Raw genomic sequence first — 17082 nt, forward strand, 5'->3', positions numbered from 1 at the left:
AAACCACTCAACTAAATTATCTCCTAATGTTAGTACAGTTTATACTGTGTCTCTAGTCTAGACCTTTTCACACTGACAAATGCTGCAAATGCTTGTTTACACTGTCATTGTAAAGACTTGCCAGGTCTTGACAGGAAGGCAGACAGCCTGCCTGTCTGCCTGCCAGAACAATAGGGTTCAAAACTTCAAGCTACTTTGCTGCTTGGTCCCCAAAAATAAAACGAACTATCTCACACTCTGTACTGCTGCACAGGAATATAATTGCAGGAGACATTTCAGAATGGTCCTTTGTTGTTGCCATGCTTTCTGCACACTGCATTGATTTAATATTGTTTTGATATAATATCCTTTGTTTGTTTTTTTCCACAAGGATTGAGTCTGTGCAACGAGTCCCCTCTCTGGGAACTACACTGGCAGCCCTTTACTATTACATATCCTCTTATCCCTCAACCCTCTGTTCTTCCTGATTCTTATTATGTGTGTGGAAATGTCCCAGTGATTTCCCCACTCTCATATCATTCAATATGGCTTTTATTTTCCTCCTATTTTTCTCTTTTCTGGATGACACTGGAGAACGCAAAAATGCCCGAGCACATGATGACATTTAATGGGCTGTGTATTTGTGCATGTGTGCGTGCGTGCATGTCTCCCTTTTCTATCTCACCTACATGCGCAGCCACGTGTGCCCATGTGGGGTGTGTATATTTAGACAAAGCGCCCGGCAGGGGTGTATAGGATGATGGTAATTTGGTGAGGAGGGATTTCTGTCTGTCCCAATACCTGCACACATACATCTTCAATCTCCCTCGTTTTGCCACAGACCACTGCTGCATCCTAAACCGCTGCTTGGAGCTTTATTATATTTGTGCATCCAGTGTGGAGAAACCGAATGCACTCGGCTTCCTAATGGAGTGCTCCATAGCCAGGCAAGAGTGGCCGGCACACTATACTTGTTTACTGGCCAGTGCATCCTTCCTCGCAAAGCGCCATTAATGCCAAGCGGGAGAGAAGAGGAAGGGGAGGGGTGGGCACAGAGAGGAGGAGAGAAAAAGTGAGAAGAGACGGCGTCGGATAAGGACGGAATTAGAGGGGGTGGAAGAGGGAGAGTGGACTAGACAGAATGAGAGAGGAGATGAGAGAGAGGGGGACACGGTGGAATAGGGAGAGTAGACAGAATGAGAGAGGAGATGAGAGAGAGGGGGACAGGGTGGAAGAGGGAGAGGGGACAGAATGAGAGAGGAGATGAGAGAGAGCGGGACAGGGTGGAAGAGGGAGAGGGGACTAGACGGAATGAGAGAGGAGATGAGAGAGAGCGGGACAGGGTGGAAGAGGGAGAGGGGACTAGACTGAATGAGAGAGGAGATGAGAGAGAGCGGGACAGGGTGGAAGAGGGAGAGGGGACTAGACTGAATGAGAGAGGAGATGAGAGAGAGGGGGACAGGGTCGTTTGTAAAGAGGAGATGTGCTTGTTCTTAAATATCGCCTAATGCTTTATTTAAGAACGGAAACTCTACTGTACGGGTCATTATGCTTTAGATCCTGTCTCTTCCATTTCCCTCCCCCTTTTCTTCCCTCCATCTCTCCACTCAGACAGATTTGAACACGCTTTTTTTGTGTAACATTTTGTGGCTAAAAGGTATCATCTGTTTTCTCCACTGCCGCTGTATTCAAGACTTATCTCCAGAATTGACTCTATTCTTATATCCATTAGATGAAAACTGATAAGCATTTTGGCAGTGAATGTGAGCATTTGTTTTGTGTGTTGACACGCCAAAATTTGCAGTTTGATTAATTCAATGCATTTAAATATGAAACAATAAAATGCACCATGATCTTCTGACCACGGAACCTTGTGTTTTGACCAATGCCAAAATTACAGTAATGTAGTGTAATGTAGCCTCTGGTGCTACAGTATATCGACCACTGTAGTAGGTATGCGTGGAATATATATATACCGGTATATATATATCGATCCCGACACTCTATGTATATCTGTGAGGCATTCTGAATGCCATGCTAAACATGAGAGGCTGCAGGGAAGACACTCGGAAAATATTATGATTCATGTACGTCTGCAAGCGTAACATGCTCACATGAAATAACCGTAAAGACTCTGAGATTATAATAACAAGCCAGTTTCTCCAGTGCGTGTTAGATTGCAGGGTATGCCGGTGGGTGGAGCCCTTGGACCGTTCACACAGTACACTGTATAGCATTCCATTTCGTGTTCATGATCCGGTCGGGAGCGGATGGTAACTTTCGTCATGTTGTAGTCAATGATTTGTAGTCGGCTGGCAGGAAACCACAAGGCGAAATCAGTATTATAAATGGATACTTTCTTATTCCGCCTTGTGGTTTCCTGCCTGATGACTACAAATCTGATTACAACATGAAGTAAATTACCATGATCCGCTCCACACCGGTTCACACGGAGATTTTGCAACACAGACCAGGCTTTCCTCCGAGGTGGAAAGCCTGGTGACGAGGTGAGTATACTGTGTGCCGTTATCCTGTGTCCTGGGGGGTGGGGGGTGGTGGTTACACGGGATGGGGGGAATGTGGTAGTTGGTTTGTTTTTTGACAAATGTGCCTCCCCAAATGGATTATTATCATTTGCAGTTCCAGATGGCTGCAACATCTTGTTGCTCTCCCTCTGCAACCGTTTGAACACCTTATTGATCGCTGCCATTCAAGGAGCAAGCCTGCTGCACACTGCGGCGTGATTCCTCTTATTTACTCATTCTCCTATTTATCGTGCCCTCCACCTTAGCCTGTGCAACAGGAACGCGTAGGGAGTGTTAGAGGGCCAGTGGCTGAACCGTTAAGTGGGCACTTTTGGGCAAAAATAGCGAAAACGACATGGATTTCTAAACAAATTTTGTTCAACGCAAAATACTGTGTTCAAGTTCAGGAGACTTCGGAAAAAAAGCAATTCTCCTGAACGCTGCCTTCCGGCATGGCATGGAAAGGAGTGGCATTTGCATTTCTTTCACCATGTAGTAAATGCTGCATTCGTGGTCTGGAGAGGGCAGTTGTTTTAGGGTAAATGGGGGCATGTATTTTGGCGGGCCTTGATGTCGTCGTAATGGCTGATTTTACACTTGCTGAAAATAGCCGATATATACAAGCTCACAATGCATCGAAGGGTGACGCGCTGTGAGCTTGTAGATCTGCTATTTTCAGCATGCAACTAAGTGTAAAATCACTTAAATACTGGATCTCTTGTCTACCAGTCCCTTCCTAACATTTTAGTGTGGTTTTTATTTGTTGACGAAATTGTCAATATATTTAGTCATAGCTTACTTTTCATTTAGTTTCTATTTAGTATATGTCAGTGAAAAAAGGTCATAGTATTAGTCGACGAACACAACACTGCTCTGCTGTCTGGTTTAGTAAATACAGAGTTTGCCAGTGTGGCTGGTACATTTTTGGGTGCATTTCCTTTTGCTTTGTCTTTGTTTACTCAGTTTGTTTCCTCATCTCCCTCTCCTTCTGTCAGTCTGTCTCTCTGGCCTCAGGAGTGCTTACACGGCATCTATACGTGAAGTGTCATTGATTGCACTTCTTTTCTTATGTTTATTTTAAACTCCCCTGCTGCATCCCTCCGAACAGAACAGGGACTGTTTCACAACTATACCAATCAATGCTAAGGTGTAAAAACGTAATGGTCTGACACTGCATTTTAACACTGCAGGGCTGTGTGCCACTAAATCATCGCCGGGCAATTCCCACCGAGTGCTACTGCTCGGTTAAGCAGCTGTGACTGTTTCGCTTCCATTTCACTCTCAATACATCAAGTGACCGTAAAAAGAAAAGTTGCACCATGAGATCCCACTTATTTTGGCTGAGGGTCTAATTTGCCAACAGCTATTGTGCAGATGGAATGCCCCTTCAATTCCTACACATGGAATCATTGCAGGAGGTGATTTTCTCACATAGCAACTTAGATGATTCCCTCTCATCTCTCTCTTTTTTCTTACATTATCTGTATTTGATTTACTCATTCTCTCTCTCTCGCACACATGCACGCACGCGCACACACACACGCACGCCACACAAAAGTACGCCTCTTTACGTTAACAGCTGCAAATTGATTTAGTTGAACCATATTAGTTGCATTTGGAGGTCAGTCTGTTGCGTTAGGTTCTGCTACACATATATAAGGTATTGGATTAATATAATGCAAGCTGCAGCAGACTCATTTTGCAGCCGACTGCAGGCAAACAAAACTTTTCACTATACCAGCATACCAAGAGAGCAATGCATCACAGGAAAGTCCTGTGTGTTAAGTTTTGTGTGGCGGCACCAATCAGGATCCATCATCTAGTTATTCCCCGTGGTGAGATTTCACAGCTATGATACTTACAGATATTTCCATGAGGCAGGGGGAAAATAATGAGGTCATTGAGAAAGCAAAGAGAAATTATTCTCATTCCTCTGAGGCCTAACATCATTACGCTGGAATGTGACAGGCATAATGCGGGCAAAATTATGCTGCCAAAGCTATTGACAAAGACTAAACGTCACACAGGATGACATTACCCTTATAGTCGTGCTGCTGGGTTGCTGCAGCACGCGCTGGAGGTTTACCTTTGGAAACTATAAGGCTATACATCCACAATAAGATGTTCTCATTGCAAAGAATTTTAACATACAGTAGAACCATCTCTGTCCACATGAGAGCCGTAGCTCCTTATTATAGGAATAACATCAGTCCATACTCCATGCCTGAGTATGTTATCATATGACCATTTCACGTCATCATGGTCATGGTCATGCTGGATATATCGCATGACCATTCATGTTCACTACAATGGGCATATGTGATTGGTTATGTGATCCCCAGCATGCACATGCCCAGTTGTACCTGATTGGTGCGACATTGATAGGACAACAACCTGCCGTACCCATAGACTAGTTATAATATATCTAGAGAGCGGACGAGGAGCGACAGCCCCGCCCCCCCGCTATTCATTTCAATGGAAGTTGCTCAGTGGCGTTTGAAACAACCGGAAGACTGCCGGAAGTACCATTGTGCTGTCTACTTTTTGTGTGATTTACTGCCACATTTAGGCCTTGTATGTGTATTGTAGGTGATGTACCACAGCCTAATTACTAATTAGTCATTCTCCACAATTGGTTTAGGCTCACCAGGTGAGTTGATTAGGAGATTAGTTTGGTTTCTCAGCCAGTTTAGTTAAAACCAGCTCTTGGTGCACTGCACACTGCATGTTGAGTGAACCTCAGGCCTTGGACAGGATAAGTCTGTAAGTTGTGTTTATTTGTGAAAGCTCATAGCTCTTAAAGCTTTGTAAGTGGTTGAGATTTGTTCTAACATGTTTTGTCATTTAATTGAATGCAATTAGTACAGTGACTACATCATGTTCATTTTGCAATCTTGTGATGAATAACAGAATGTTTTTGGTTTATGATACAGTATATGACACAAATAAGTGACCACCACTAAAGAACCAGTGTCTGAGGAGCTTTATTGGGAGCATTTGTGTTAGCTGTCAAGCCAACACCAAGACTACCTAACGTATAGTAAGGGCAAAACAACCATTATAACTCTATCTCGAGCGAGTGGACATTGAGAGCCATCTCAAATTTGAGGTCAGGGTTGATGTACTTTACACAACATGACGTCACTGAACGTCCGTCCACCTCCATGAACGTGCCGGAATGTACTGCAGGTCAGTAGGGTGGAATGTAGTGCAGTTCCAGCTTTGGTCAGTCGGGTATAGCGGCAGCTTCAGTGTTGACCTGCCGTTCCTGGAGCTTGTCGGTCGTACATGGTGGGATTAGATTACGGGGGTTTACTGGCCAAGCGTTGCTACAAGGTAAGCCCCTGAAGCAGCTGGCCAGCAGGATTTGAAGCTCCAATGTGTGCCTTTTATTTCTGTTGTCTTATAGTGATACATTTAGGGAGTGAAAATGACAGAGCGGCAATAACTGATGCCATGTGAGAATGTGTTAGAAAATTCATGTTACCCCCCATTCAGACTAAAAAGCAAGTTTCCACGATGAAACAGGGTCTGCAGTGTTTTGAAAAGACTCCGTTTTAAGGGTTCAATAGTAGTAGATTATTAATAGTTAGGTTATATTCTCAAAGGAAAATATCTCAGTGTATACTCTGAGCTTGGTGTATAGTACAGTAGCTATATACTGTACCTACAGTGCAGTACTATGAACTTTCTGATCATTGGAGCCTATTTGAATGTCTAGGTTGACAACCACATGGAGTGATGGTAATTCTCCACACACATTCTAAAATATCAGACTGTAAAACTATTATCAGTATGGACCTGTGTGAGGAAATGGACAACTAGATTGATGCAAAGTTTAACCAACTTGTATTCCATGTGGAAAAAAAGACAGCACTTTCCCATGGATCAGCTCTGACCAACCGAAGCAATTCAGTGCTTTCCTAAACAACGGGGACAGCTTTTTCATTGGCATTTCTGTTTTACTTTGAGCTACCATTTATCATTTGACCAACCATGTGTAATAGATGGGGTGACGTTTCTCTCTACATTCCTTAGTCCCTGTCTTGCTTCGTCTTTGGTGGTTGCAATGCCACCACCGTTGTTGCATTTCAATACACTGTAGCTCAATCTTCCTGTATTGAACACATATTATATGTTTAAAAAAATACTATTTAAATAAATACTAAAATACCTATTCTGGGCATGCCATAATAGGTGAGCATTTGGCAAAAAAATGACCTAACATTTGGCAAAGATATAGCAGATCTATAAGCTCACGGTGCGTCGTGTTGTGACATGCTGTGGGCTTTATAGTATATACAGTATACTTAGTTTGAGTATATACAGTATATTTGTACATTGCAGGATTACACACACACACAAACACACACACGCGCGCACACACGCACATGCTTGTGTGTGTGCATCTGAAAAGTGTTCCTGGGGAGGTGTGAATGCGTCTGACTGCTGCAACAGAGCGTAGGCCTGCAGTGTGTGTGTGTGATTCTGCTGACAGCTTGTGATCTTGTAATAAGGTGGCTTTCCCCTGTTTGGCAGAAGGAGCCGTAGGAGAGGAGAGAGAGAGGATAGCAGGGGAGGGGAGGGGAGAGAGATAAAAGGAGAAGAGAGGAGAGCATGGTAGGTAGGAGAGGAGGGGAGGAGAGGAGAGCATGGTAGGTAGGAGAGGAGGGGAGGAGAGGAGAGGAGAGCATGGTAGGTAGGAGAGGAGAGGAGAGGAGGGGAGGAGAGGAGAGCATGGTAGGTAGGAGAGGAGAGTACACTAGTACAGGGGATAAGATAGGAGGGGAGGGGAGGAGAGGATATGAAAGATGAAGAGTGGAGAGGAGAGGAGGAGACTGGACGGGAGAGTAGGGGAGGGGAGGGGATAAAGGGGAGGAAAGGAGATGCCAGAAGTCGTGAGTAAAGAAGAGGACAGGGGAGGGGAGGGGAGGGGTGGATGGAGAGCACCTCATCTACCTTTGTAACCTGCACAATTCCCCACTGTGATAATGCACCACTGCACATTGGTGTACTCAGCCAGACGCTCATGCTCGGTTGCATATGGTTTAATTAGAGCAGCCAGTGAATCAGTCTGCAACAAGACGGAACCTGTATTAGATTAAATAAAACCAGGGGACTATAGGCCTGAAATGGATTACACGTCTGTAGGCTACTAGCGTGTGTGTGTGTGTGTGTGTGTGTGTGTGTGTGTGTGTGACTGTGTGTGTGTGTGCGTGTGCCTGTGTGTGTGTGTGTGTGTGTGTGTGTGCGTGCGTGCACGTTGATGAGGCAGGTGGAGACGATGTGCGATTCTGGGACATTTTATGCAAGATTACCCATCTCATGATGACATTATACTGTATGCATGATTTAACCTTGAAATATCTGGAAATGTGCAGTAAACTTTATGGTTATCTAATTAACCTGGCTCTAGGTTGGTAGTCGTTCCCAAATGAATATCCAGTTCCATACAAACATTTAACAGCGAGCTAGCTGGGGAAACTTCCACTCCCCGGCCCTTTTGCATGATGAAAAGAAAAAGAACAACGATTAAAGCGCGTCAGAATCTGTAACGGTGGGACAGATGCCTTTGTTCCTCAAGTCTGCCTGCCTGTCACTGTTTTTTAATTAGCCGACTCCCTTCAGTGAGTGTGAGCACAAAGCCCTTATCAATTACACAGCAGAAACATATGAGGGGTCACACATGCTAACAAGGGCCTTTAATCAGTGGCTGCCACACAGGCACAAAGCAGGGTTTAGCACTAGCTTAGTTGCGTATGCTGAATCACATTGTCACACACTTAATAGTTTGCAAAGAAAGTGCCTTTGCTGTGCAGCACAATGTAGCCGACCGCAATGAGTTTATATTTGTAGTGTGTGTGTGTGTGTGTGTGTGTGTGTGTGTGTGTGTGTGTGTGTGTGTGTGTGTGTGTGTGTGTGTGTGTGTGTGTGTGTGTGTGTGTGTGTGTGTGTGTGTGTGTGTGTGTGTGTGTGTGTGTGTGTGTGTGTGTGTGTGTGTGTGTGTGTGTGTGTGTGTGTGTGTGTGTGTGTGTGTGTGTGTGTGTGTGTGTGTGTGTGTGTGTGTGTGTGTGTGTGTGTGCGTGCGTGCGTGCGTGCGTGCGTGCGCGCGCGCGTACGTGTTGCGCATCTATAATTTCATCTATAAGTTCTCCTGAGTAGCAGTAAAACTTATTTTTGACTTAGGCAGAAAAGGTAAGCTAAGAAAAAGGGCTACGTTGTTGCAATGTTTGACATATGATGTTTCATGAATTGGGAAAAGTCTACAGTAAGACAGTATACTCTACCATAATGTCTACAGTAAGACAGTATACTCTACCATAAAGTCTACAGTAAGACAGTATACTCTACCATAAAGTCTACAGTAAGACAGTATACTCTACCATAAAGTCTACAGTAAGACAGTATACTCTACCATAAAGTCTACAGTAAGACAGTATACTCTACCATAAAGTCTACAGTAAGACAGTATACTCTACCATAAAGTCTACAGTAAGACAGTATACTCTACCATAAAGTCTACAGTAAGACAGTATACTCTACCATAAAGTCTAGTAAGACAGTATACTACCATATTCTTATGTTGCTCGCCACATTGCAACATCACAACAAACAAACGATATGACTATATAAGTGTCCTCCCGGTGGGGGCTCCTCACTGGCAGATGAGTCGGTGAGGAGCAACAGCAGTGGCAACACACAAATGTGGAGGAATTAATTGGAGTATAGAGTAAAGGGTAAAAGGCTGAAAGAAATATGCTAATATATAGTACTGTATTAATATTGTATTGTGTGGATAACTAACTGCAACTGTTATTAATTCAGGAAATTATATTATGAGCAAACACAAGGCCATACAAATACCTATACAGTCATTAATTTTGACAACAAAAACATTGCCATGGCATATTATTTCATGAAATATGCCAAATAATGTATTACATAATAGCCCATGAGAAAACACAACATGGTAGATCTCTTTTCTAAAGGAGCATCATTCTTTTGGATATGCTATAGGTTTAAAAAAAATAAAAATAAGCTAATGATTCACACCGTATTGGAAACCAGTATTTTTTTTTTTAGCCAGCATGGTTTTTAACTCTCACATGACATGCATTTTGGTAAAATCTGATATCAAAGACGTAGGCTAGACAACGCTGTTGAATAACCTGGTTGAATGTGTGGCCCAGGGGTCCCCAGGGGTCCTTGAGGGCCGGGGTACCAAATTGGGCTGCTTCAAATGATCCGTGAAGAAGTGGGGCTTGGCAAACAGCGCAGCATGAGAGTGTGGCGAGCCTGAACAAACTACCAAACATATTATTACCACATGCCCCCTATACTTACAGACCCTCAGAAGCCGGCCTCTTCGACGTACATGTAGGGCATTTTAATACCATGTATTGCTGTATAATGTTTTGGGGGCGTTTGGGGGCCTGTGAAATGATTTTCCAGAACTTTTCCAAAAAAATATAAATGGTAAAGTGACACTAGAAGCTCACAACACTACACCTCACAATGTGTTATGAGCTAGTAAACCTTCTATTTTCACTGTGTGTACAGTGAAAATAGCCGATCTACAAGCTCACAAAGCATTGTGAGCTTGTAAATCTGCTATTTTCAAAAGATTTGATCTATGAACGGCAAAAAAGCCTGATGTCCCTAGCGACCTACATTAGCTGTGTTTAAACAATCCCGTAATTGTTTTGCTTTGTATGTATATTTTGAGATGTAATTGCTAGTCACATTGTTGATTGCTAACAGAGACTTTATTACACAGTCCCAATCTGTGATTACCCACCGGGTGTGATGTGAGGTGATTAGCGGTGATTTTGTGCACCTGCACTATAGCCCAACACACACCGTTGACGCGGCGCGACGCGGCGGACGGAGCCGGTGTGCGATAGGTTCATTGAAAATAATGGAGGCGGCTGTTTTGACGCGCGGCGGTCGCAGACGGTGTGTGATGGGCTTTAGTCACCACTCCTTTAAAAGGAACCTACCGGTACATTCAGTCACACTCCACACTGAGGAAGGCTGGATAGCCGAAACGTTTGTCCCTGTTCAAATATGAAATAAACAATTTGAACTGAAGTCTTGGTGTGTGCGACCCACTACCGTTATTTTGATACATTTTGAATGGGTAACGCACCTACAGTCACATGAAGAGTAAAACTTTAAACTGGACATTCTGTATAATGAGTACTTTTGCTAGTTTAAGTACATTTTGAAGCCAATTCTTTTGTACTTTTACGCAAGTATATTTTTGAATTTCGGACTTGTAACGGAGTACATTTATATTACAGTATTGATACTTTTACTTAAGTAAAACATTTTAGTACTTTTTCCACAACTATTGAGTATAGGGAACTCAAGAAGGCTACATAGTTTAGTTGCTGACTTTCTGTCCACCACTGGCAAAACGCATTGCACTGTGACCCCCGAGGCGCACACCATGCTGCAGCCAATTCCACGCGCGGCCGGGGGTCCCATTAATAAACTCAGTCCTAATCAAAGATCCTCTCTGTGTAACAGACTCACTTCATCTCTGTCTGGCACCCTGCGGACCCCCCAGCTCCCCCCTCAGAGATGCAGCTGACGGATGTCATCACCGCTAGTTGGTTAATCACTGTCTCTGCTCCTTCGAGATGAAAACACGATGGCGCAATGGTGAGGAGTCCACTGCAAAGGAGGAGGGCAGAGCGCAGCAAGTAAGCTTGTTGATTTGTTGATGAAAATATTACACCTGGCCATCCACCAATCACCTAAATCTGCACTATTATTCGATATACCACAATTTAGAAATACTCTGTTAAAGGTCTGTATTCCAAAACGTTGGTGCCTGCCTCTATGGGGTGCGTGACATTAATAATAGTGTAATGGTGGTGCTGGTGTTATAATTACATATATTATCAACACATCATTCTCTGAACTTTCAACAAACACATTTCTCAGTTCATTTTCTCTTTTCAAACCCTGTGAGAAGGCCATCTTCTATATCACTGGTAAACAAACGGTAAGTAAATTGAAAAATGGAAATACCACAAAACGACAGTACTTGAGTAAATGTACTCTCCGCCACTGTGTGCAAGCACGGTGGTATGTGTGTACGGTTGTGTGTGTGACTGAGTGTCTGAGTTTTATTTCGTGTAGTGCAGGAGACTTGTGATTTAATTGTGCCAGTAATTGCAGGCTGTTTCCGTGCGAGTGCCTCACTCGGATGTCTCAAGTCACCCGAGGATACCTTCCGCTCGCTTCCCTCCACTCATATCCACGACTATATCACCGTGCTCTCTATTAGTCAATGTACCTGAGGTGCTTCCGCGTGTCTTTGGGTCTGCGTGTGCATGTGCGTGTGTGTCCCAGATGCATGCATGCATGCGTGTGTGTGTGTGTGTGTGTGTGTGTGTGTGTGTGTGTGTGTGTGCTTGCACGTATACATTTGCGGGCGCATGTACTTAACTATAGCATGCAGTATGTGTGTTTGTGTGTTTCTATGCCGTGTGTTTGTGTGTTTGTGTGCCAGATTGATGTGTCTGTCTGCCCCGTGTTGTTCTGGCTCCTTTGTTTTGTGCTGCTGTTTGGACAGGCATAGGCTGGCTGGAGATGGGAACAAATGGGACTGTTTGGGGACATCCGTTATGCCGCTGACACATAGCCATTATAAAGGAACGTGTAGTATTATGCGTGTGTGTGTGTGTGAGAGAAAAGAATGTAATGTGGGTGGTGCATGTTTGGTTGTATGTGCCTGACAGTATATATGCCTGATTCGTCCATAAATCTCAGTGGATTTGTGACATTTGTCGCATTTTGAAGTTACTGTAAGTGTATTGTATAGTGATTTGTTTGTGCAAATATGCATAGGAGACTGTACTACCTCCATTTGGATTAAAACAAACAAACCCATGCACACCACTCAATTCACAGTAGATTGCAGATACTATATATTTATTACATTTCATCTGTTTTTTTGTGTTTAGTTGTTTTGTTTTGGTTGGTTCTTGTATTTGTTGTGTGGGGGCTTCTCTTCTGTTCTATTGTCCCTTATTTGATCTCATCGACCAGCTGCTTTTGACACATACAGGAAACACCTGTTACAATCACCAACAAAGTGTATAAGCATCTACCGCTTTTCATTTTATTTCACCTCTAGATCAAAGTGCAGGTTTAATATAGCATACCACACGATACCCAGCATTGTTCAACACTCTCTGAGAAGGACAGAGAAGGAGCCTAAGACGTAACTCGAGCACACCCTTATTGTCATACTTATGTATTAGATACAGGGACTAATGCTTCGACACCATCAGTGTCAAACAGAGTCACAATGACATTAACAAAGGCGTATTTGTCAGTAATCACCTCTTGAAAAGGACAATTCAATAGAAGTCAGTGTCTGCTTTAATCTCATTGGTAGTGTTAAAATCAAGAGGGGCAGCAACAGTCCAAGTCAGTAAGTTGTGATCTAATTGCTTTAGCATATTGTTCAAAATCCATGACTACAATCGACCTTCCCTCATCGACAACCTGAGTAATGACAGCTTTCCTTTTCCCAAGAGAATTAGCTTTAAGTTCAGCATTACACATATTGAGCGTATCAGACATATAGTTTTCAGTCAACAGTATAGGGAATAAGGCAAGGGGCGAAAACTTGCCCAAGATGACATAGTTCTGGTCGCCATGTTGTTTGCGATGACGACAATTGTAAATAAGGAAGTGCAGTGTGCACTGGCCATACAGTATATGGATGTCTTGAGTGTACAGGTGTGATGAGGTCAGATCAACATTTATGTGGAATGTCATGAAATGCCCCATGTATGGGGATTTTACTATCATCCCTGATGATGTTGTAGTGATGTCACAAGACGAGACCTGGGCACAGTGCCCAGGATTGTGAGTGACGATTGTGAGTGACAGATTGAGTGACGATTGTGATGTGACGTGACAAAAACGTGTTTCATATTGGTGTCACAATTGTGTTGCACCTTAAGAATTAGACAAGACCCTCACACTGCCATGTGCCCAGATTCATTTTGAGATCCTGATCTACTAATTTAATTTCACAACACATTGCTCTCACAAACTTGATCATGTTAGTTTACCTGTACACCCACCCTGGCCCTGACGTTCTTGTTCTCTCTGAAACCTAGTCAAAGAAGAATATTATGATACATCATAGGCAAGGAGGTGCAGTCATTCATGTAGAGTCTCACGGCCTCAGTTCTAAATTATAATTCCGTGGCTAAATCCTTTGAGTTCATTGCTTTGGAAGTGGACCTTGGTTTATAAGTAATTCTATTACTGTTGTGGGTGTTTATAGACTCCTGTCAGCTCCAGTCTTTACCTTTGACAAATTAGCAGAGCTGCTTTCTCTACTGACTGAGGTGAATTTCGACTGGCAGTATGCGTGCTGCTAACAATTTAAAAGACTTCTGTAATGTTTGAATTTGACACAAACAATCACAGAACCTACCTACATGGACAAATATAATAAATATAAATATTATATAGTAAAATTATTACTAAATGTATCACTGTGACATTGTACATTATAGAGAATAATCGGTAGATAACAGTAGCACAATTTGAAATTTGCACCCTATGGCCAGAAAAATAATGTAGTCTGTGTGTTTGACTGGATTGCTGGATTACTACAATGCCCATAATGCTTTGGTGCACTCACCCCACATTGTGGACAGGGGGAGGGCTGTTATACTGAGACAACATGTAATCCAGGAAGTTAGTGAGACCAGTGTCTGTGACATAGACACTAGACACTTTGAAATACTAAACTATCTAAAAACACATATTACCCACATACAAACTCCAGGAAAGTGTTTCTTGTCTCCCAAGCATCATTACAGTTTGACCTGGTTGCAAAAGGTGCGAAGTTGCACTAAATATGTTGTATAAGTATTCATGTTTATAATTCAATAGTGGGCAAACATGGCTATTCTATTTAATTAGACCGGTGCCCCTATTTGGAGACCAGCAGACCACACAACAATGTAAATTAAGAATGTGCAAGTTGAGAATACATGCCCCATTCGGTTACACAAGTAGTACCGAGTACTCGCTCTACCTGCAGGCACTGGCCTACTTGAGAACGATGCCAGTCAGGATGAATTGAATACATAGGACAACAATGGAAACAAGTCTGCAGGACTTTTTCCGCGTTATCCTCCTAGCCTTAAAGGACCACTTCACCACTTTTCAACCTATCTTCAATAGGTCCTCACTAATAATCATGATAAAAGGGCACCATTTTTTCTACTCAGTCTGTGTCTCATAGGTGGGCTGTGGGCAGTTCAGAGACCTGTCCACCAGTGGCATCATCGATGGGGAATCCAAGCTAATAGGCTTTCTAGTCCTGAAAAGTTGCAATCGAAAATGGACGGGTTTCTGAACTGCCCCCAGCGCTCCTGAGACACAGAGTAGAAAAAAAATAGTGCCATTTTATGTTTATCAGTGAGGAGCTATTATATGAAGATAGGTTGAAAAGTGGTGAAGTCATCCTTTAATGTCTGACTGTTTACATTTCTGACTAATAAAGTATTCAGTCAATCAAAAAAGGAATGATGCAAGTTGGGAATGCACACCCCAGCCTGTATCCATTACTCATATTGTACCTGTTCTCCGAGTGTCCAGTGCTGTACCCACTACCATACGACCGATCGACTAAATATGGAGATACGTGTCATCCCTGTTGTCAGAAACTGACGACGACTTGTTGATGACATACTGTATACGTTTAATTTTATTTAGCACAGTAGAAAACAATAAAACAAACCACAAAAAATACAATATTGCTAGGAGGAGGCATATTTTCATTAGCATACACAAATGGAGTTCCATCCTCAATGCTTTCATAACTGCTTTCATAACTGCAACAAGCATGGTTGCTGACATGAAATTACCAGTTATTCGTAAACAGGTTTTACTGTCAAAATCCTCTCCAGATGGAAAGGATCTGGTTGTCCCTGGTGATGTGATCACTTCGGACTCTGGCTTTATGAGAGGTCATGGCACTTACATGGATGAGGAGAACCTGACAGCGTCTGTTGCTGGACAGGTGCAAAGAGTAGACAAACTGATCTGTGTCAGACCTCTCAAGACGAGATACTGTGGAGAAGTTGGAGATGTGGTGGTTGGCCGAATCACTGAGGTGCAGCAAAGACGTTGGAAGGTGGAGATCAACTCCCGACTGGACTCGGTTCTCCTGCTACATTCAGTTAATCCGCCTGGAGGAGAACTGAGGATGAGATCAGCAGAAGACGAACTGACCATGAGGGAGTACCTCCAAGAAGGAGATCTCATCAGTGCAGAGGTACAGTCCGTCTTTTCAGATGGAGCCCTATCGCTTCACACCCGCAGGTTAAAGTATGGAAAGCTGGGTCAAGGAGTGTTGGTGCAGATCTCTCCTTCCCTGATCAAGAGGCAAAAACACCATTTCCACATCCTTCCCTGTGGAGCATCCATCATTCTGGGAAACAATGGCTTTGTGTGGCTGTACCCAACCCCTTCACACCAGGACGAGGTGGCTGGGGACACCGAGCCTGTGTCTAAGTCGGATCGAGAAGTGATCTCACGGTTGAGGAACTGCTTACTAGCCTTGTCTGCACACAAAGTCCAACTGCACGACACCAGTATTTTCTTCTGCTATGAGTCTTCTCTTCATCACCAGGCCAAAGACATTTTCAAAGCAGAGGTGATGGAGGAGATTGTGACAATGACACAACAGAAGTTGATCGAACAGGAGGGATAGGGCCAGTGAAATGAAACCCCATCCTATACCTGTCTCGTCACAAGACAAAATACGCCAACAACTGTCATTGGATTTTAACATATCTGTCTTGATGCAGTAAGTACAGCTTGACCATGCAGGGAAAGGCGACATGTGTCCCGAGTTTACTTTATGCAATCACACTGATTATCATGGTTTGATTTTGCAGTATCGAAATGGTGTGGCATTTAAAAGCCATCAAAGCATCGGTTCCTTAGGTTTGTCGGTGAATATTTTTCGACAGTGTTGTTGATAATGGGTAATTTTGTATGGAGAACTGTTGAAAAAATTATAATAAAGATAAATAAAAGAAAAGTGGTCACCATAACAATAAATAAAAAATAAATATATATAAAATAGTCTCTCATTCAGCCCCTGGATCATGGATCAGGGAGGCGGAAAGATGCTTCATATCCACATGAGTCAACCGCCGTGCTCATATGTTGCTTTTTGGAACATAGTTCTTATTTGACACTATTAAACAAGTCTATGGGAATTCAGAATGGGGGAAAAAAACATGACCCAGGTAGGACTTTGGTGCTAGTTTATAAGGGCTCTCCTCTCCTCTCCTCTCCTCTCCTCTCCTCTCCTCTCCTCTCCTCTCCTCTCCTCTCCTCTCCTCCATGACAGTGCAGGCAGCTTGTCTAACTTGGCCAGGCTCCTTCCAGTAAAGAATGGAGCCCATGCAGTAATGTCACACGAGGTCCTGTAATAGGCATCGGGTTACATAGATATAGAGTGGGGCCATATTGATATTGCCATGAACCTGTACATATCAATATTACCATTTATCCGCCC

General features: G+C 43.2%; 1 protein-coding gene across 1 annotated transcript; it reads left to right on the plus strand.

Moving 5' to 3' along the window:
* Positions 1 to 15396: 15396 nt before the first annotated feature.
* On the plus strand, positions 15397 to 16266 carry LOC308331446 (exosome complex component RRP4-like; the record flags this gene model as incomplete). The annotated part of the gene is made up of 1 exon (XM_080786886.1): positions 15397 to 16266. One exon carries the CDS (start codon positions 15397 to 15399, stop codon positions 16264 to 16266), a length of 870 nt encoding a protein of 289 aa, XP_080643012.1.
* Between the last annotated feature and the right edge of the window lie 816 nt (positions 16267 to 17082).

This window comes from Protomyctophum bolini, assembly GCF_963924005.1.
Source record: "Protomyctophum bolini genome assembly, chromosome: 17".
Classification (NCBI taxonomy): Eukaryota; Metazoa; Chordata; class Actinopteri; order Myctophiformes; family Myctophidae; genus Protomyctophum; species Protomyctophum bolini.